Source organism: Anopheles stephensi, chromosome 3 (assembly GCF_013141755.1).
Source record: "Anopheles stephensi strain Indian chromosome 3, UCI_ANSTEP_V1.0, whole genome shotgun sequence".
NCBI lineage: Eukaryota > Metazoa > Arthropoda > Insecta > Diptera > Culicidae > Anopheles > Anopheles stephensi.
Window position 1 is genome coordinate 34651821 of NC_050203.1, and position 21836 is coordinate 34673656.

General features: G+C 42.5%; 3 protein-coding genes across 32 annotated transcripts; all 3 read left to right on the forward strand.

The window, feature by feature from the left end:
* The first annotated feature begins 2631 nt into the window (after positions 1-2631).
* LOC118509675 (aldehyde dehydrogenase family 3 member B1) lies at positions 2632-18421 on the forward strand. Of its 29 annotated transcripts, none has more exons than XM_036050688.1 (11): positions 2632-3193; positions 5130-5507; positions 12285-12325; positions 12408-12466; positions 12759-13161; positions 13470-13864; positions 13946-14143; positions 15779-15894; positions 16798-16933; positions 17033-17183; positions 17927-18421. In XM_036050688.1, the coding sequence occupies exons 2-11, from the start codon at positions 5168-5170 to the stop codon at positions 17936-17938; spliced, it is 1851 nt and encodes a 616-aa protein (XP_035906581.1). In that variant the 5' UTR covers positions 2632-3193; positions 5130-5167; the 3' UTR covers positions 17939-18421. The 29 variants fall into 29 exon arrangements, with proteins under 29 accessions (XP_035906581.1, XP_035906577.1, XP_035906575.1 ...); XM_036050684.1 differs by lacking the exon at positions 17927-18421 and adding an exon at positions 17321-17605; XM_036050682.1 differs by lacking the exons at positions 15779-15894; positions 17927-18421 and adding exons at positions 16265-16380; positions 17321-17605.
* Positions 18422-18600: 179 nt separating this feature from the next.
* On the forward strand, positions 18601-19461 carry LOC118509776 (nucleoside diphosphate kinase 6). Of its 2 annotated transcripts, XM_036050916.1 has the most exons (4): positions 18601-18870; positions 18942-19102; positions 19171-19263; positions 19325-19461. In XM_036050916.1, the coding sequence occupies exons 1-3, from the start codon at positions 18671-18673 to the stop codon at positions 19227-19229; spliced, it is 420 nt and encodes a 139-aa protein (XP_035906809.1). In that variant the 5' UTR covers positions 18601-18670; the 3' UTR covers positions 19230-19263; positions 19325-19461. The 2 variants fall into 2 exon arrangements, with proteins under 2 accessions (XP_035906809.1, XP_035906808.1); XM_036050915.1 differs by having other exon boundaries at positions 18603-18870; positions 19171-19457.
* A 305-nt stretch (positions 19462-19766) lies between these two features.
* Positions 19767-21738, forward strand: LOC118509716 (NSFL1 cofactor p47). The gene is made up of 3 exons (XM_036050803.1): positions 19767-20060; positions 20144-20286; positions 20362-21738. Exons 1-3 carry the CDS (start codon positions 19959-19961, stop codon positions 21287-21289), a joined length of 1173 nt encoding a protein of 390 aa, XP_035906696.1. The 5' UTR covers positions 19767-19958; the 3' UTR covers positions 21290-21738.
* Positions 21739-21836: the final 98 nt, after the last annotated feature.

Genomic DNA, 21836 nt, shown 5'->3' on the forward strand with positions numbered 1-21836 from the left:
AACGGATGTTTATCATTTCATACAAGCCTTGCACAAGTAGTGAATAATCAATCCATTGTCCTACTTCCCACTTTCGACAGCTGCCGTGCTTCCCAAAGCTGCATGATATCAATCGTCAAAATATGATGGACAAAGACATTTATAATTGTTCTTCACGTACAGAGGTGTGTGTGTGAGGAATGGTTGACTACTTAAGAAAACCTTGAAAAGGTTTTTCCTCCCTTTTGTCAGGTGGAAAATCTTTCGATATGTTTATTTAATGTAAAAAGCCAACGGCAAGGATAGCATCACTAGCCAAAGTTTTCGTTAGGGTAGGAAAAACGGAAAACATGCCTTCAATTACATTCAAGCGCTAGAATTTTTCCTGGCTGATGATCGTTTACGCGCTCGTACAGTACATTTTCTTAGTAAACTGAAGATGTTTAGTTCTAGAGTCTTGGTTCGTATCGTAATAGTCAAACAGGAAAGAAACAGTTTAACAACTTGTACTGTTATTCGTAGAACAGGCAACATTTAATTGTTCCTCATTCCTTCACCTTAGTGTTTCTTCGGTCAGTTTTAATTTGACAAACGTGGTGTCAAGTTTGTATTGTGCAACATACATCATGCAGTTAGTATACATCTCCAGCAACTACATCGCTTCCTTGACTACTGTAGTGTGCCACTAATCACCCTGAACCGGTTGAACTAGGTCCCGGCATGACGTAGTCCATTTGTACTTGCTTGCTCCTGTGCCAGAAACAAAGCATATGCCTGCCATTGACCACAAAACCGGAAAGGTTGGCGTAAGGGATGTAATTATCGACAATGATTTAAAAAGATAGTGAGAAGTCTGATGTAAACTTACGCATACCAATATTATGATCGCATCATCATATGATGATTAATAGCGTTATTTCTCAGATGCTCTTCATAAGTAGGTTCGCTTTATCCTGTTTGCTCTGTGTACAAATATTCTTCTTCTTCCACAACCTCGAAATACCTCGATCTGCCACCAATACTGGCTTTCCTTGACATGATTTTGCACGTAACTGGATAATAAGTCCTACGAGGACGGCGGTCTGGATGGGATTTGAACTCCGGCCCTGTCGTATGATGATCGGCACCGTTGTCGCCACTACCACCGAACTACTCAAATAATATTTGCTATTTTACATTCAAGTCCCAATGTTCATTTTCTTGTTAAGTTAGTTACATATATTGTAAGCTTTAAAATAACCTTTATTGTTTCGGAAGCTTATCTTGCGTCAAATGATAAAAATAACTACATAAACTTCAGAGGTTCTCTACAACAACCTTATTTCAAATGGAAGGTTTCTGGGAATCTAACCTACCTCACCTATGACCGTTGCTGGTAATTGGCCACAGAGCGCTTAATTTTAGGCCCAGCCTTGACATACACACGCACCATTTTAATGGTCTATCTGGGGAATCTAAAAGCATGATAGTTTGGTCTGTTTTAAATAGCTTCACCAGTACGACTTCCAGTAACGTTCTCGAAGTTCGTTACCTCGTAACTTTTTTTTCTCCCATTACGGGAGATACACTTACTTAACATTATATTTCAGCAAATATTTTTGGATGTTTTTTTTCCAAATCAACTGTTTATATTCTTCGCCGAACCTGGCTCACTTTGACAAGCAAAACTGGGCCATTAAATTCTAACTGCATCCTATTAAAAGTGCCTGATCTTTGTTCGTCAATATAAACAGTGCTATAAATGGCTTACCCCGTTTATGATGAAGCTGACGAAATGCGTAGCAATTTGCATCGCACCGCACAGATAGAGGACAAATGAGACAACAAAGACCGGAGCCATTCTTCGTACGGGAAGAATATCAATGACGGTGCGCATTGTCTCACGCTCATTTATCCTGCGCTCGGAACGCACGGAAAAAGGATGACATAAACGCGACAACACCACGGCAAGGCGTGCGGTGATGGCTTCTAATGGCAGCTGGCATAAATAAATGCTGTCTGTTTAATGTTTTTTTTTTATACCTTTAAACCCATCAATTTTACCTAACGTTACTCGAAGTAGAAAAAAACGCCTTTAAGCTACTTTTGAGACTCGACGTTGTGCTTCTAACCGGTAATCTCTCTAACCTTGGGCCGAGCGCCTGTCCCACCTTGTCTTAACCATCGACATATTTTCTCGTCGTCATTCATTTCGTGGCAAGTGGCAAGTTTTCTTCCGACCAACCGACGAAACATACGAACTCACAAAAACCCGAATGCCATCGGTGGGTCACCGTTGCCGTTTCCTTCTTTGATGCATATCAGTAACGCGCACTTCCTCCACAAAAGACGCTTGTTGCGTGCCGAATGAGCATAGGCTCAACGAGGAAAAAAAGTGACACTCAACGACACTCTAGGCAAGCGCTTGGGCGGATGGATGAATGAGAGAAAGAGTCTCCAAGCGGCGAGACCGGCAGTGCGCGAGACCGGGACCAAACGAACACAAAACATTGGACTTGAATTTCTTTTAGCGCGCACCGATCCGATCCGGGACATGGGGACACGCTGGGACCAACGTGTGCGACCGACGGACCCCCGCCAACGAACGTCGGGCGGACCGCGTGCGGCTTTCGACGATGGAGAGTTGCGGACGTCACGTCAGTATCATCGTCGATTGCGTTTCAAGTGGTTGGGTGGGTTCTCGCTCTCCCGTCGCCTGACACCAGTGCTTTCGGTTGGGTTGTGGTCGGCTAAAGCTATTTTGTGTCGCGATTAGATTATTGGTAGCCAATTATTTGTTGAGCCGTTTTTTTTTTATCCTTTACTCCCACCAAGTTGAAAGTGCAATAGACATGAAGGTCCACGGCATGTTATGATGCGGATAACGGTCATCGAACTGGTCAGTTAGTTAAGCTCACCTACAGCAGTGTCCGTGTCCGCCTCGCGCTTAACCGTCAATCATTCATCTAACGATGTTACAACATAATTAAGCTACCTGCACAAGAAAGTGACATAAGTGAGTGTACTACGGAGAAGAATCATGTGAACAAGTACAACACACGTTGAAGCAATAGTATGGTGATCTGTGATCTGTGGTTTGCAGAAGAATAACGAGCTAAATCAACATCCGACCGTCCGTGTGTCCGATCTTTAACGCCAAAATTCAACGCCACCAGACAGCATTTAACGCGTGTTGCTCCAACAACCACCACCACCACCCAACACACGTACTTGTGTAAGTGTATTATGCTGTGTGGGTGAGCCGTGCAGTGCTGTGTGTGAGCCAAAGTAAATTTGTATACTTTTACCCCGATTCATTCATTCCGTAAAGAGAAACGACGAAAGCCCAGGTGAAAACAACGCTTTTTGGCTCCGCTTATATAATGTTAAATGTTTTCGAAGCCGGTAAAGGAATGTGTTGCTGCTGCTGGTATGCCCTGTACTGCTTCCTCCCTTTTGTGTGTGGCGCTACTTTTTGTTAAACTTCAGACCTTTTTCCCAAAAACCAAACAGTTGTGCCCTGCAGTTGTGTAGTAACTGCATGACAGATATTATCATGCCGCATGGCGCTGGCCGTTACTAGCTTACAAAACTAAAGCTTACCCACAGTTACTACACAAAAATGAGAAAGTGAAGTTTTAAAATTACAAACGGCAGGTTTTGTGCAACTTCGTTTCGTGTTTCGTACGGACAAACCAAAAAGTGTGATCAAATAGTGTGAATGTCGTCGTGTGTGTGTGTGCTCGTTTCCTATTGTTTTTCAAAGATTGTGATTTCAACCTTGCACTAGCGGAAATGATTAGATTTTCCGGTTGGCTTAATGTTTATAACATATACATTTTTCAGCTGAAAGTTTTACCTTTTTTCTCGCCATAAATATTTACGTATGTGAGGCAAAGTACTAAAAATTCTTATTCGATTGTACGAAAAAATTGTAAATTCTTAAACCAGCTTCCGTGTTTAAAGTTTAAAAGGCGAAGGAAATTTATCTTTAAATAGAATGTAATCGCAGATTCGTGGATCATGTTTTCAGTTCAATTTTATCCAGTTTTTTGTATTTTCCGTTTTATTAAGTGCGAAAGGCTTTAGGGCCGTCCTTAGGTAGGTGATAGATGCGACAGCGGCGCCGGTCTTCACACGGCAGGACCGGCGTTCAAGTCTCATCTGGGCCCGTTCCCCCTTAGCGAGGATTGACTATAGTATATCTAAGGGATAGTATATCGATTGCTCGATTAGTGATGATATGCATAACCAAGGTGGAATGAGCTAACGTGCATAAATGATCTTATCATGAACTGCCATTTATTTTATAACTTTTAAAAATAAAAATTAGTTTATGAGATCCGGATCTCGAGAATTTGAATTATTTTCCCTGCCTGATAATTCACCTGAAGATTTTTAGCATTAATTAGAAAATAAGATAATTGAACCAGCTTTCTGGACTTAAGTACCTTGAGTACAATTCTTTTATAATTATGCTACTCACATATTCTAACCTTCTAATCATTGCTCATAAAAAATGCGACTGCCTAAGAATAAATTTAGCCACAGAACAAACTTAATTGGCTAATTTACAGCGAGAAATAGAAAATAGAAGGTTAACGGCTTCCGTACGCATTTCAAGGACAAGAACACAGTCTTTTAATACACGTCAGGAAAGAGAAAAAAAATCACCCACTCACATGCAAATCAATAATTCACCGATTTTGTTGAAAAACGAGTTGAATTTTGTTTACTATTTGCACATTAATTTCACACCTTGCAAATCACTGATAACAAATGATGGCTCTCATCGGTTGTACGTGATGTGACGCAAAGCCATATGTCATCCATAACTCTACCCGTGGCCGTAATGGTTTTGTACTTTTGCATCGTAATCAAATAACAAACTACGGGTCGGAAACGAGACGTTAGTTTTCGTAAAGTCATTGTAAGTTATATATGTTTTGCTGTATGGAGAGGACGCGATCGACAAAACGATCACTGTTGTTAACAGGAGTATGGCGTATTCGGGTTTCAAATGGTCATCTCAATTCATGTGCGGTGAATCAACTGGTGTTTTGAGTAATTTTGCTAAACCGTGATAATTAGTTTAAGCTACTGGTTACGATGTAACTCATATTTTTATTTTTGTCCACCCTTCTCATTCCTTTTTATTTCCAAAACTTTAGCTATAGTATAAGCGTTTTCCGTATGTCATACATCCACCATGGACAAGCCCAAATCAGCCCTCACGATTGCGGAAGAAACACGGCTCTTTGGTGAAGTGCCTCAGGTGGCACTCACACTTTCCGGCACAGAAACAACTCACGCACATGTTGTGGAAGAAAAATCATCCAAACTCAACATGAGCGAGCACCACGATGGTCAGCATGATAACAAAAGCTCCGGCATTAGCAGCACCACCAGCAGTATCGTAAATGTGAATCAGAACGCACCCAAGGTGGACGATTTGCCCCGGGATGGGCAGCTTCTGGATGAGTCTAGTCAAGTGCAGCAACTCGATTCGATGACCACCGTTGTGATCGATATTGAGTCTACGAACGAAGGTGAGTGTAAATGCTCGAAACGAGCTTTGGCGATATTGGTACTAGGATGGAATTTTTAGGGAATTTGTTATTTGCAATTGAAGCATTTTTATAATATTCTTATGCATTACTCGTTCGTCGTGATTGTTTAGCTTGTTGCCTATGAATTCCAAAACTTGCAACAATTTCTATAAAGCTGGTTGCTAATTATACTAAACATAATTTAACTTACTCCTCAAATCACATTAATACATCGTATCAATCGAGATCATTTATCGTGCACTCGAAACCATTGTTAATTAAGCATTATGGATAGACGATCCATCCATTGCGATCCATTGGTCAATCGTTGTCTGCTGCCTGCGGTCGATCATAATGATTGTGATATAGAATGATTGCTAATAAGTTCATCATTTCATAAAAAAACATCCCCACTTTGGAAGTTTTCTATTTATTTCGAGCATCCAGAGTGGGGAATCCAATGCATTATTCAACAAATAATATAGTCCAATTAATGCCTTAAAGATTTTTCAGTTCACTTTGGACATGGTTTTGAAAAAATAATAATAATAAAAAAATCATTTGAATTATCTCTTTATTCTTTGTTAAAGTTGATAAAAAAAATCTAAACAAAAAAAGTGATTGTAGTGAAATTTAATGATCCATAGTCTTTTCCGGATTAGGAGCAATTTTAGAGTGATAAGTCCCAACAAAAGATAAGTACATCCCATCACTATTTAACATGATTATCAATGCGATATCAAGATCATTGACGAAGCTATGTTTTTAAAGTATGCATGAATTCCTTGAGCACTTTCTTTGGCTCAACAACCGTTAGAGTACTTGCCATGCCTGATGATGCCATGGTTGTTGGAGTTGAATTATCCATAACTAAACGATCGGTCCTATCAGTTACCATTTTTGGTTATTATTACTTCACATTCTGCAATATTTGATCCAAACCGGCCTTCGCATTCTGGAATTCATCATGCGTTTATCATATTATATCATACTTACAAGGAATGACAAGATTTTAGTAATCAAATTTAAAATCTACATTTGTTGGTATATTCAAGCCTTACCCTTCTAATATTTTTGCTGAAGTTTGGTGTGATAAAGCTCAACTATAAAAATATTTGCTTTTTTAAATATATTTTTTATACTTACTAAATTCTTCCACAATATTTTTTCTTTTGCGTGAGCTACTAAATGCGTTAGTATCATAAACTATTGCTATAATAATATAATTTCATTAAATGAAGAAGTAATATAAACAAATTAGCTCTCAACGATAGGTGTTCAAAGCAGTTGATGAGCTTTTGTGAGGTGTCCTAACCCATGAGGCAAATCTACATTTTCGCCTTTCATCATTCACAACGTTCGTTCGTTCGTTCGTTAGGTGCACCATAAAAACCCACCCCAGCCATCGCGGCGAAACCGTGAACTTTTGCTGCCCAGGTGTATGCTGAACCAAAAAGCTCTGCGAAAGCTTTCGGCGCCATGATCGTTTTCAAATCTGTGGTGACCACGTGTTGGATGGAAGCCGTTGGAAAGATACATTTCATTGCACTTTTGACACATGCTTTCGAAAAGAAATTGTTGAAGAAGTTTTATTAAGTTTTAAAAATTATTTTTAAAACGTTCAATTCTCAAACGAAAATACTTTTCAAACTTTTTTTTCGTTTACGTACTCCAAATACTTTTTAATTAAAGATTAAGTCGTGCGAAGCAATTAAGAAAATCCCTAAAAGCAATAGTTTCCTGCTATAATTATAACAAACTTAAACTGTTTGTCAACAGAGTTAACCTTCTTTTCAATTTTTTACCCATTCACTTTCCGGCATCATCATCCCCTGAAAAAAAAAGAAAAACGCATAATAAAGAACCTAATTGATTCATACGCAAATGATGTGTGGTTCGTTAAAAAAGAGCTGCTGCTTCCCCAATTCATGCATTCGCGGTGGTTGAGCTTCAGTAAGTCTGAAAGTGAACACGCAATAAGGCAGCGCGCACCGTGCACTCTTCTCCGCGGCCGCGCGATGAGCATCATCGCTCCGTCCGCGGGCTCTCGCGCTCAGCAAGTGCGTGTACGCGGCTGCACACATATTCATTGCACGTACTTTCACACAGGATTCCTCCAGTACGTAAGTACACACTTGCGCGTTTTGAGCTGTTCCGCCCGTTCAGCCAGCCAGCCCGCCCGCGTGTAGTTGTAGGGGCGCGTTGTGTCGGCCCACTGGCCCGACGAGACCAGCGATGACGACCAGTTTTGTCCCGTTCGTTCGCTGGAACAGAAGCAGAAGCTTGGCTCGCGCTTGAAAAATCCGTGCCGTCGTTCGTACATTCAAAGTGGGTGCCGTTTCGTGTGGCTTGAGGTTAGTGGCGTAAAACCATCCCGACAGTGTACCACACCACCGGGGGTTAAAGTTCCCGTTCGCGTGTATGCAAGTTGTTATTGTTGTAGTGTGTTGTGGCCAGCTACAACTAATTCTTTGTCGCTTTTGCTTTGTGCAAGCTCCATAAATGTGCAACTGTGTGCTGTTTGTTTGTCCCTTGTTCGTGTCGCAGTCGTTACTGCATAAGCCCTCTTCACTCCCTGGCTGGGCTTAATGTGTTGAGCTTTTATAATGCAATAAAAATGCACAGCGTAAGATAGTGCTGCGAAAACCGGTTAACAAGAAGTTTAATGTTGCTAGTACTGCTAGCAAATGTCTGGAAAAACACCACTCCATTCTGGGTACAGAGGAAAAGTGATCTGGCCTGTCCCGGGCACGGTGCCATGGTGTGTGGATGTGGAAATTAAGTAACCTTCGGTCGAGTACGCGCACTCACACTCTCGTTGAAGAGATGACGAAGCAATGGTAAAAGCAAAGCAAAAAGAACTCGGCTCATAACAGCACTGCCCTTCAGTTCAGTTGTCGTGTGCGTGTGTTCAGTTCAGTGTTCGTACGGTTGGTGGCCACAAACGACGGCGCTGGTAAAGAAAACGGCCCAGTCTGTCAAGGAAAGCACTGGTTTTCGAACAACAGCAACTGTCGAATTGCTTCTTCCCGGAGCGAGGTCTTTCGTAAGGAGAAGGTTTGATTCAAGTGCGCTTAGGGGGGTTGTAGGGGTCTCTTTACATTGACCGCAAACCATTCCTTTGGAGTTGCATCAGAATGGCCGTAAAATATCTGTCCCCATCGGGGAAGCTTCTCCCGTTCTTGTCCCGTCACGGTGTTGTGTGCAATTATTTTTAATCTTATCATGCCTAGGGGTCTATCGTCGTTAAAATCCCTTGCATTCCCCCGAGCCTATCCCAGCCCTTATCCCTGCTCTCGGCTTATCGTTATCGGACGTATAATTCGTGCGCAAAGCGAAGACTGTATAGCGATCCAAGCTTATTCCTCAACAAAACCGCCACCTCCTCCCGATTAATGATTCCACTTGCAATCCCCACGGCTTCTTGACCTGTGGACTTTTGAACCCCCGAGTGGTGTGTGTAAAAAAAAGTCCAATCATCGTGGTAAAGCAGTTTAGTTGTTTTTGTTTTCCTGTGGATTTTTAAAGTACTTGATCAGTGCAAAGCAGTGACGATCAAGCAGAAGTGACAGTGATTGGGTGTGCAACTAAAGTAATTACAACGAATGTCATACAAACTATAATAGAAAAAAGGTTATAAATAACTCAGAAAAAAGGCAGATGATCATTATCAACAAATGAAAGTTTTAATTACCAGTAGAATGGGAATGACTACCTCCTGGATGACTGGATCGATAACCGAGAGCTTTTAGAAGCTATAGAACACTTAACCATTACACTCCTCAGTTCTATTAGAGATTTATTTCGTTCAACAACAGTCCCTCTATCAACGTTGACCTTTGCCGCGGGGAGAAATATCAAAATTCGATAATTCAGGCAACGGTGAAGTGAACGATGAACGATAAGAGCGTCCATAATATTCTCATACGTGTTCTTTTTTCTATACGGCCTGCAATTGTACATAGCGACGATTACAGCCGCTGTTAGTCGTTGTTGACGATTGACGACAATGGACGCCTCTCGGTATGTAGAGAATGGGCCAGACTGTTGGCACGAACACACCCAAAGTGCGATGAAGCTAGCATGGCGACATTTTTGTGCATGTGTACGAATGCAACAGTTGCAGTTGCAGTACAGTTGCACGATACAACTACCGATGCAAACATGAACTTATTCTGATATGTAATATTTGCATGATAATCGTTGTTATTTTGTTTGACGATGCATTGCTTATTGTGTCGATCAAATATTGGAGATCAATTCAATTGATTATTTAAGGTATAGTACATGATAGCATACATAGCAAATTTAAGGCAATTAATTTAGTAAATGTTATACTTAAAAATGAGGTGAGGTAAAAATTAAAAATTGATATTAGATGGAAGCCGAGAGTAACACTTAGGAAAATCAATCATCAAGATTTTCTTAAAATGCGATAAGTAACTCTTCAATATGGGTTTTTTTTATAAAATGGGGAGAGGTTTAAAATATATTGATAGGGTAATTAATTTTCAAACTTTCTGCTCTATCCTGTAAGATCATAAGAATGTATTTATAAAATTGTATTATGTATTTATGCTAGTATCGTGAACACAATTATACGTTCTCTTGAAGGAGTCCTTCGTTTCTCAAGCCAAATTAAACATAATTGGACTCAACTGGGTTTATAGCAAACTATTTTCTTTTTCGCATATCTTCACAATTTTCGTCACAATGTCTTGCGTTGATGATCCCGACCCGATCTACCACCCAAAAACTAACTCCTACCCTGGTTCGACTTCCATTCGTTTTTTTGTGTGTAAACTTTCGATGATTATGCTCATTCGTCGTGGCAGATTCGGAGTCACCTCGGAATATTCACATATACGCAAACCAGTGAAGGAAGATGATATACCGATGGAGCTCAGCGATGTGTTGAAAATTGGGAACTAATTAGTAGTCAAAATTTACAAACACACCTTTATCAGCTGGCCACAACTAGGCAAACCATGCAAAACCCCCTTCACGGGTTGCAGTGATTGTTAGCGAAATCCGGCCCCCCAAAAACAAAAATTACAGTGTGTGTGTGTGTGTGTGTGTGTGTGTGTGTGTGTGTGTGTGTGTGTGTGTATGTGCTGGTTTATCTATTGGAATAATGCGTAAATTAAATGTAAACTTTCAATTACCGTTTGACATCCCGGGATGAGCACGCGTCTGTCTTTTGGGGGTGGGTGGGAGGCTTGGGGTGGTCCTAATAGGTGGGGCGTGCATTCACATCACAGTGTAGACACAATCAAACCAGAAGACGGTTTGTGTCTGTCTCCGGGAATAGAGAGACTTCCCAAGGTTATGTGGGACGATGAGCGCATTTGAGCGGATTCGAATTCACGATCGCACTATGCCAGTGGCTTCTTTGCTGGACGGACGGATCGTGGATCGTGCATTTCGGGGGACACATGAGCCGCACAGGTAAAGCGTCGTACAAGCGATTTTTTACATAACAATTTTTTCTCCCTCTCTGTCTCTCGCCCCATTCATGATGATTGCCCGCGCGCGCCTCTTTCCTGTGCTTCCATCTTGGGGGATTGGGTTTCCGTAATGTAGTATGTCGGTCGATTACTTGAAACTGCGTTATGGTCGTCACCAGCATGGTTGCTGTTCGCACCGTTCCTTCCTACTTCAGCTCCGATCCTCCCCCGGCGGGGACTAATTGCAGGATCGGGGGCAGTAATGAGTGTGCTTGGTGAAGTGTTTTGTGGGCTCCAATTGGTCGTTACCCAACGGTGTCGATTAACGCACTGTGAATGTGTGAGCCGTCTGTTGGTGAACCTGTGTTGGTAGTATTTATCGTAAGCGTGTGTTATAATTCCAGCGCGTTGATGTTTGGAAACATTACAAGATAGATCTCCCGTGCTCGCCGGTGTATAGGAATTGAATTTTGAGAGCAGCGTGAGTGGAAAACATTCTCATCCCATCCAAACACCGTGGCCATGAACTAGTGAAATTAATGCTGCATACTAAACTAACAGTATAAACAATTTAAGCGCCGCGTAGCATAAACTGTGCAAAGTGCAAAAAGTGTTTCCGGCTCGTATTCACTTCACCCTGGTAACGTGCACCCCGTAACCCAACGATGTAACGCAGTACACATTGAACCGCATGCGATAAGGCTGTGGTTCAGTGTGTGCGTGTCATCGAGCGGCGAACGTCGGTTGTCGGTTGTTTTGACATTTCAAGAAAAACAAAGCCCGGCATCGACAAAAGTAGGTTACCGAAAGTGAAAAGCGGCCGCAAATTCGGCAAGCATTTGGTGCCAGTGGTGTGAATTTTCGGAAAGAATATAGCTGTCCACATAGGGTGACCGTGAATCCGGATTATTCCGAGTGAGGTGGCAACAAACAGAGTAAATATTTGGGAGAGCATGGAGCTCGGTTGCAGTCATGATGCCCTGCAAGAATCTAGTTGTATCGATTATTCTGCTTCGAAACAATCGTATTCGACCTGTACTTCGTAAAGGATTAATTTTGCTATCAACTTTCCGCACCGTGTGCAACCATAACCGAATGCAAATGGTTGACTATCTGCTCAATCAATATCCATACGAAGGCAAATTTAGCTATTTGTGCTCATCCGCACGTCGGAATGGATACGGCATTCAGGACGGGGTAACATCCGCCGCTTATGTCGCTTATATCGATCGTACCTCCATTGTAGCACTGTTTGTTTTCTTTCTGCTTCCAATTGCTATGCCAACCTTTGTTTAACCAGTGTGTAATTTGTTCCGTTTCAATTCCGCAGGATTCATCGTGCCAAATAATTCCAACATGAGTTTTTCAGACGTAAGTACAGCTCTTCTTTTTTTTGTTTGGCTGACGAAATGTGGTTTAAATTTCAAACACTTTACTACGTACACACGCGCAGGTCGTACAGCAGCTTCGAACCACATTCAACAGTGGCAAAACGAGAGATGTTGATTTTAGGTAAGACAGCAGCTCCCCCCATTCCGCAGGCACTTGTGAATTACGTACGCCAATGACTCGACAAAATCCACTGTTTCGGTTATACATTATTGTGGATATTAAATTGTTATCATATATCGCTTCATTATGATTCTATACCCTTCATCTGACTCTTATCAAACGTTAGGGATCATCAAGTTTTTTGTTTTGACTTACTTCTTCACTTCATCGTCCTTTGTTGTTGTAAAATTGTTGTACAGCTATTCATAATCGATTGGGGTAAATTACAAACATGCTACACGCTCATTTGCAGAATAAATCAACTGCAGGCCCTGTTGCGATGCTACGAAGAAAACACCGCCGAGATGGCGAGCGTGCTCGCATCGGATCTGCGCAAGCACAAGCAGGAAGCCCATCTGCTCGAGATTGAATTCATTCTGAACGATCTGCGCAACACACTGTTCAATTTGCGCGAATGGGTAAAACCGGAGAAGCCCGAGAAAAGCCTGGTCAACATGATGGACGGTGTGTACATCTACAAAGATCCGTACGGTGTGGTGCTGGTGATCGGTGCCTGGAACTACCCGCTACAGCTTACCCTCGTACCGGTAGCTGCCGCCATCGCGGCGGGCAACTGTGTCGTCATCAAGCCGAGCGAAGTTGCGCCAGCCTCGGCCAAGTTTATTGCCGATGTACTGCCAAAATACTTGTCCCAGGTGAGTTTGGTTCTCTTTGTTTGGTTCAGAATTGTACAAGAATGCTACGCAATGGAGTAACTTTCTAGTAGATACGTTGCGGATGCTCGTACTACTAACGCGCATTACGAAATGAACCGATGTTGCCTTGTTTCGTGTGTGAGTGTGTGCTAAATTTCAAGAAAGGACGTAGAAACCGGTTACCGTTGTGCAATGCGCGCACATCCATTCTGAAATCGCATATCTGCCGACCAGTTTCTCAATCCCGACATATGTACATACTGCGATTACATTGCTATTTACCCCGCTCGCTTGCACCTTCCACGCAGGATTGCTACAGGGTGGTGACTGGTGGGCCGAAGGAAACGACCGAGCTGCTGAAGGAAAAGTTCGACTACGTGTTCTATACCGGTTCCGGGCGCGTCGGCAAAATCATCCATCAGGCGTGCAGCGAAAACCTGACGCCCTGCACACTCGAGCTGGGCGGCAAAAGCCCTTGCTATCTGGACGGCACGGCCAACATGGCGATCGCGGCCCGACGCATCTTGTGGGGCAAGTTTATCAACGCGGGCCAAACGTGTATTGCGCCCGATTACATACTGTGCAGCAAACAGGTCCAGAAGCAATTCCTCGAGGAGGCCCGCAAAGTGCTGAAGGAATGGTACGGAACGAATCCGAAGGACAGTCCCGATCTTTGCCGCATCATCAACCAGAACCATTTCCAGTACGTTTCCCTTGTTACGTTTGCGAATGGGAGGAAAGAGTCTAATTGTGCCATTCTTCGTTCAATTTGTTTACCCTCCAGACGGCTTACGTCCCTCCTCAAGGGTGCGAATGTGGCTATTGGTGGGGAAACCGATCTGCAGGATCGTTACATCTCACCGACGATTCTGATCGACGTGAAGTCAACCGATCCCGTGATGCAGGATGAAATTTTCGGCCCCATTCTGCCGATTCTGAACGTGGACAATGCATACGATGCGATCAAATTCATCAACTCCAGGTATTGAAGAGCGTGCAGATCGAGCGAGAAGCCGCCTGCTTTTGCCAAATCCACGATCCATCGTCGCCCACCGTCACATTATTGATCTGTGTTTTGTTCTTTTCATTTCTATTTCATTCCTTCCGCATATATTGTTTCGTCCCATTTCCGTTTGTTCCCTTGCGTGCTGCTGAACTCCACCCCTGGCGATGGTCAATCTATGTTTGTTGTGGTTTTTTTTTCTTCTTTCGCATAATGGATTTCGTTAAACATGCAATCGTAAACTGCGGTTACCCTGCTCGTCCCAACATGCAATGTTCGTGTGTGATTACTTGTTGTTGTCATCCACACCACTTCCACCAACCGACCACCATCCATGCGCCATTTTGCGCCACACACTTTCATATCAGATCACCGCCACTGGTAATGTACATCTTTACGCTAGATACCAAAATTCAAGAACTTTTCATAACCGGAACCCGCTCGGGTAGCATGTGTCTGAACGATACGATAATGCAGTACGCGGGTAAGAAGACAAAATTGGCCCTCAAATTCCCAAAACAAATTATTGCAGATATAATCAAACTAGTGGTGGAAGTTTTAGCTTTTTTGAGCATACGCTCGGTGCAACTAATGCTAACGATAGATCGATTGGCGGTGGTGGTTAAAGCGTTGTTTTGCACTTAAAGCTCTTAGTATTTTCCTGTAGTTCTCATCACGGTGGTGGCATTTATTATACACTCTTAATTGTATTTTCTTCGTGTAGTCCTATATAGCTCATATTTATATGCTTTCTTTATTCTGCTAATCTACCGTGGTTTTGGAAACCCTCACGCCCCACAAACGTACGGGTAAATGCTAGCGAAAAGCCTCTCTGCTTGTACATCTTCACGAAGAATCAGGCGGACACACGTATGATGATAGCAAACACCTCCAGCGGAGGCGTTTGTGTAAACGATACCCTTATGCATTGTGCAGGTTAGATTAAACGGTTTTTTTAACATACTTTAGTGTTTTGGTGGTGTAACGCATGCATTTAGAAAAAAGTGGCCTGAATTCAAATGGCAACTCCCACACAGATTGCTGGCTATTTTTGGTCCTCAATGATCAGTTCATACTCCAGTCTTGGTTCGAGAATGATTAAATGAGGCCGATGCGCATGTTGTCCAGGTTCAGACCGATGATCTAACTGCTGAATCTAAAATAAAGGCGATCAGGTGATAATTTTGCGGTTCTCCTCATCAGTTTCTACTGCATTTGAATAGTTTGATACCAGCTAAATGCTTCCTTCATAAGACTTTATCGTCTTTCTCTACTAATGAAAAGATATTGCTGACAAGACGATGGACGATGCAGTTGGGAGGATCGTTTGGACATTTTTTTTTCTTACTGCATACGTTACAACTAACAAATTTACTAACACAAACACTAACATGAAAAGTGCGCTGAAAGTTTTTTTTATTTAATGCTGGTTAGTTTAAGGTGCGAACGCGGTGTCTTCGCTAGTTTTTAAAACATACGTTAGGGTACCATGGTCAGTCAAATACTACTTGCAAACACCAATCCCTTCATTCGTCGTGCCATTTTCATGAAGCAACTACGTCGTATGTAGCAAGTGCGTTTAGTGTTTGAAATAATTGCGAATTTTCTTTCTAGAGATAAACCCCTATGTCTGTACCTATTCACAAAAAGCAGCAAGGATCGTGATACCATCCTGGCAAATACTTCCAGTGGTGGTGTTTGTGTAAATGATGCGCTCACACACTTTGCAGGTCAGCTATGAAGTAAAATATTTGCAGGATTAGGTGCAGTTAAAATTGCCTCCACAATGTTTGCTCTGAGGTTAAGTGAGGTGTACAACAGTAGTATTAGTAGTTTCACACAAACATCATTACTGTTTCGAGTTGTATGTGTACTGTACCAAGTGTTTCTGTCCCTAGCATTTGAATGATGTTCTGTGTGCTGTTAATGTGTGTGTGTTTTTTTTTTTCGTTCGTTGTTTTCTGTGACGTTGATCGTACACGCTCACACAGCTCATTTGCTTTAGTTTCTCACGCGCAAAACGAGTGGAAAAACTGCGGGTCCGCTAGGTATTGGCACACGTGTGGCAAATGAATTTTCCTTTCCATCAATCCCCGACAGGGATAAACCGCTGAGCATTTACATCTTCAGCGAAAATGTGCAGGACCGCAATCGAATTATCGAAAACACTTCGTGCGGAGGCATATGCGTGAATGATACGATGGCCCATGTTGCAGGTACCTTATTTGTAGTGAAGTTTTATTTGTTTCTTTATACTGTGTGCACCATGTACACTCCACAGCAGCAAACAGCAGTTATTATGGTGATAAACTTTCAGCGTAGTTTTTTAAGCTCTCTACAACATCGTATGTACAGCTTAATATAAATTGAGTTCTTTTGATATTGCTTTACTGCTAACAACTTTCTTCTCAGATCGCTAGTTTGCAATCAAACAGTTTTAATTGGCACATAACTAACCCCTTGATAACTTCTTCGTTACTGCTGTAACGCTAAACTCGGCTAAATTTAGATTTGTATTAAATATTGTACATTATAATCCTTTTTTGACTCTCTCTTAAACACGATAACAATCTTCGTTATGTATATTGTATCAGGTTGTTCTTGCGCTAATAGCTTTGGTTTATTTCTACCAGTTGAGGCATTGCCGTTCGGTGGTGTTGGACCAAGCGGAATGGGCTCGTACCATGGCAAGTACTCCTTCGACACGTTCGTCCACAAGAAATCCTGCCTGACGAAAGATTTCAACCCCATTGGCGAAAAGTTGGCTGCGTAAGTACCTCGATCACGATCGTTACTTATGCAAAGCAAACATTATCGTTCGCAGCAAATGCGCAAATCTGATCGAATGCTTTTCGCTGCTTGTTCTAGCTCTCGGTATCCACCCTACTCGGAAAGTAAGCTGTCCTTCCTGAGTACCTTGCTGAAGAAGCGTCAGGGAATCAACTTGCAATTTCTGCCATATGCGCTAATGTTCGGTATTGGCGTTGCTTCAACACTGATCGTGAGCACCCTACTGAAGGTAACTAAACCGCACCGTCCTTTCAAAAAGGACCTCATTAATCAAGACCATTAGCCGTAGCAAGTGAATGACACGAGCGCTTGTTTGTACGACATCAGTATTATTGTTTTAACGACATATCTTTGATCCTTTTTCAGCGACGTTTCAAATAAACGACCACACGGCGGGGTGGGTTGTAATAGGGGTTAAATGCAAAGAAAAAAAAAGCCGATGCTCCAAACGATATCGCACTAAACCTCTTATTTGTCCGCATGTCCGATCTGAGAAGAGATCGACTTGCGCATGCTTTTAGTTTTTAGATCGTTGCCTCTTGAACGAAATGTATTCACAACACTGTATTGTACGCAATTTTGCTGATACTACTCGGCGCTGTATTTGGGATAATTGAATAAAACAAATCAAAATGTTGTGCACTTGCCGTATATGAATCGTTTTTTTATGTATATGTAGTTGTTTTTGTTTATAGTTTAGCTCTTTGTATCCCATACAAAACATCCAAACGATACGACTATTGTTTGACTATTAATTGGCTTGTTGAATCGCTTGCATAAAACCCTTCAGGTTTCGTTAGCCTACTGCAGTAAAGTAAACCTTTAGGCAGCGCAAGTCAAACCAGAATGAAGATAGTAACAGAGGTCTATAGTTTGATACGAAAGACGAATCTGACGAATATAGACGATCAAATTAAACTGATTATCCACAAGAGAATAACACACTGTTTTGTACTCTTTCTACACTTCCAGGACGATGATTAACGAGGCAGTTCAAAGATGCAAGTAGCCGACACACTAAGAAGTGAGACTGCCGCAACAGAAATGAGGTTCGACAACAATCAACCAACGCATACCGGAAAAGTGTCACAGTTCGAGTCATTTTTTACATTGTTTTTTATACGTATACACGCAAAGGCTTTCCTTGCAACAAACACATTGTGATGGGGGATCGTTTTCCCACACCTTTTGGTTCCAGCCGGTATTGGAGATTGGGTGATGTGTAGTTAGGAGCAAACGACGAAAAGGAGTTTTACTTGTTTTTTTTTTTACTACACACATGGTGATACAAATAATTTCATACCGTCATTAGACGGCCACGAAAGCCTTTTTTTTCTACACGGTTTAAGTTTTAAAAACAGATCACAAAAAAGCTAGTAAATGTTCGTTAATCATGGATTAGCACAGCAGCACAGGATGAAATCATGGGTTCAAGCAATAAATGTTGATAAGTGGGTAATTCATAAATCGTTGTGAAAAAGTCGTTTTTATGTGCTTTACATTAATTTTACACGCTACATTATGTACTAATAATTAATAGTAACGGTCGAACTTAAAATATCACATCTCGAATTGAATTGTTTCAACTGACACTTTGACGTTTATGAAATGTTTCATGCTGTCAAGAAGGATCTGTCACATAAACTGTGGCCTTTTATTGTTTTGTAAACACGAACCGGAAAAAGTTCTGCAGCGCGCGCTCGATTAAGCACAAAAATGATAACTCTAGCGATATTCAAACCACACTGCCTTAAAAATCCGATTGCCTACGAAACTATACAGCAATTGCTCACGGCCAATGGACTGAAGGTAGTGGCAAGGAAACGGATAAGCCTTACGCGGCCTGAAGCCGAAAATTTCTATGCAGAGCACAGGAATAAATTCTTCTTCCGCCGTCTTGTATCACTCATGACCAGGTTTGTAGAGTTTAAAAGGTTTTATCGGCTTAACGTAAAGCTTACATTTGCTTTGAAACTCGCGGTTCAAGTGGGCCTACAGAAGTTGTGCTGCTGTCGGGGGCTGATGCAATTCAGAAGTGGCGCAATTTGATGGGACCTACCAAAGTGCTGAAGTCGGTATACACTCATCCGGAATGTATTCGCAGCTGTTTCGGCCTGTCGGATACAAGAAACGCTACACATGGCTCAGGTATGTGGATGTGAAATCTTTCTCATCCGCACTGAAGCTGTACTTAACTCGTGTTTGTTGTTTTTCAGACTCGGAACAATCCGTGATCGCAGAGAAGCAATTCTTCTTCGGAGATATCAAAGTATAAATGTTCGTTGACCTGAAGGATTGTTTGAATTGAGGTATTCACATGCAATATAATTACTATACCAGCTTAACAAACCAAAGCGTTTCCATTACAAGGTACCCAAAGGAAAAGTGCCGGTTAAATGCTGTGGTTATGTAGTGGGAAACGGAGTACATACTCCGTGCCAGAACATCTTTAGCTGAGCGCATTTGTTAATATAAATATAATTCTGTAGCATCGAAGACTACTGCAACGGGTTAATTGTATTTTTAATGATAAATATTCACGATAAAACTCAGTTCCAGACCGCATCTCAAACCACGACTTGTATGTTGTGTTAATATTTACATTAGTTATGGATTTATACAGGACACGATGAAGTGGAATTTACTGGAATATATTTTTAGATTTTACATCAAAATACATTTGTTTGCCCTTGTTTCACATTTCGCATAATTTTCACAACTGCCGAAAATGCACTTCGCTCACCGATCGTCAGTGATAATTTGGAACACTCAACCTTTGACTATATACACGTTACCAATGTCACCGCAGAATGACAAACAGAAATGCAGTTGTTGCTAGTTCCGAGTTTGTTGCGTACGCTTTGCAAAGTATATTCCGCAAAATAACTTCACACCGTTTCCCTAGCTACGTTCCTTTTGTCAAACTTACTTGTTACCGAAAACTATACTTACGGCAGCAATATAATCAATAAACAATTTGTATCCAAGCGCTGAAACAGGCAAGATGTCCAGCAATAATGAGCAGGTGAAACAGTTCGCACAGATTACCGGTGCATCGGAGGAAAGAGCGAAATTTTTCGTTGATGCGGCTAACGGCGAATTGCAGGTAAAGTACAGCAAGGGGGTTCTTCTTCCTGTTTGCAGTCGGGCAAACTATTGTTCATTGGACTGTTTCTACTCTTGGCCCAGGTTGCGCTGAGTAATTTTTACGAAGGCGAGAACGATGATGCGGACGTTTCCGACGAGGAGAATCCGCCCGCGGAGCCTGCTTCGATACAGTTCGCTCGTGCAGAAAAAGCAAAGAGCAAGAAAGCGCCCAAGCCACAGTCAAAGTAAGCGTTGCAACATTCTCGCGTGAAGAAGGGTTGGTGGTATTGAACTGTGTTGTTTATGTTTTTTTGTTTCAGCATTGCAACGCTCCATACGCTTCACTCGTCCTCGTCAGAAGATGAGGAAGAGCAGGGCCAAGCTTTTTATGCAGGCGGTTCGGAACGTTCCGGCCAGCAGGTGCTAGGACCGCCGAGAAAGAATCCGATCAAAGATTACGTGTCGGAGATTTTCCGTTCCGCCCAGCAGGGTAATCTGGAAACGTTCGATCCTTCGGATGAGAGCGGTGGTTCCAGCTGGTCCCTATACGCCGGAACCGGATACCGTCTCGGGCAGACGGAAGACGATCACCAAGAAGTGGCACCGCGTGGATCACGAACAGCAGCAGCAACCGGAGGGCAAAATTTGGAAATTGTTACGCTTACGCTGTGGCGCCAAGGATTCGTGATTAACGACGGTGAGCTGCGCTTGTACGAAGATCCGGCAAACCGGGAATTTTTCGAATCCATCACCAGGGGTGAAATTCCGGAGGAACTTCGTTCGAAGGGCCAAACAATGTTCCGCGTCGACCTGAAGGATAACCGGCACGAGGAGTATGTGAAGCGAAGCAAGCCGTTCAAAGCGTTCGGTGGATCCGGCCAAACACTCGGCAGTCCCGTTCCGCCGATGGCAACGGCAAGCAGTAGCAGCACAACCAGCTCCAGCAGTGTAACCGGCAGCAACGAAGAAAATGAAAAGCGCGCCACCGAAGAGCTTGCGCTGGACAGTAGCCAACCTACGACGATGCTTCAGATTCGGCTGGCCGATGGGAGCCGACTGTCGGCGCGTTTCAACCAGACGCACACCGTCGACCACGTGCGGCGTTACATTGTGAACGCCAGACCGCAGTACGGGGCACAAAATTTCGCTCTCATGACAACGTTTCCAAGCAAGGAGCTGAGCGATGGTGCGCAATCGCTGAAGGAAGCCGGTTTGCTGAATGCAGCAATAATGCAGCGATTGAACTAAAGTAGTTGGTAGGCGCTAAAACACTTTTGGTATGCGTACAGGAGATAATAAGCTTCATGAAGAATTTTCCGCAGCAGTCGCACGTGCTAATACGAGCACTCAGGCGGCTGCACTCAAAACTAATATTAGTATGATCCATTTAGGTGGATCTGAAATAGCATAGAGTTATAAATTTGATCCAAATGAATTGAGCTCATTTTCCTCCGACCCAACACACATACATCACCAACAACATCGTACATGTGATGAAAGTCGAAACGTGTTGCCAATGGCAACGTTGCTAATCTAGCATTGTTTCCCCGCACGGCAAGATGCATGATGACGAATGCGCAGACCGATTCGCTGATGTTTGAGAAACAATTGTGATAAATCTGATGGAAATTTGTGTATCGTTGCAGCTTGTGGAAATATACAACTACATAACGGTGAGCGGGAAGTGGATTTGCTTATGCATGTTCTTTTTTGTTTTACTCTTGCTAGATAAGGTATCGGTTTGACACAGCTTGGAAATGGATACAGCTTCCACGTAACTCAATGTAATTCGAGA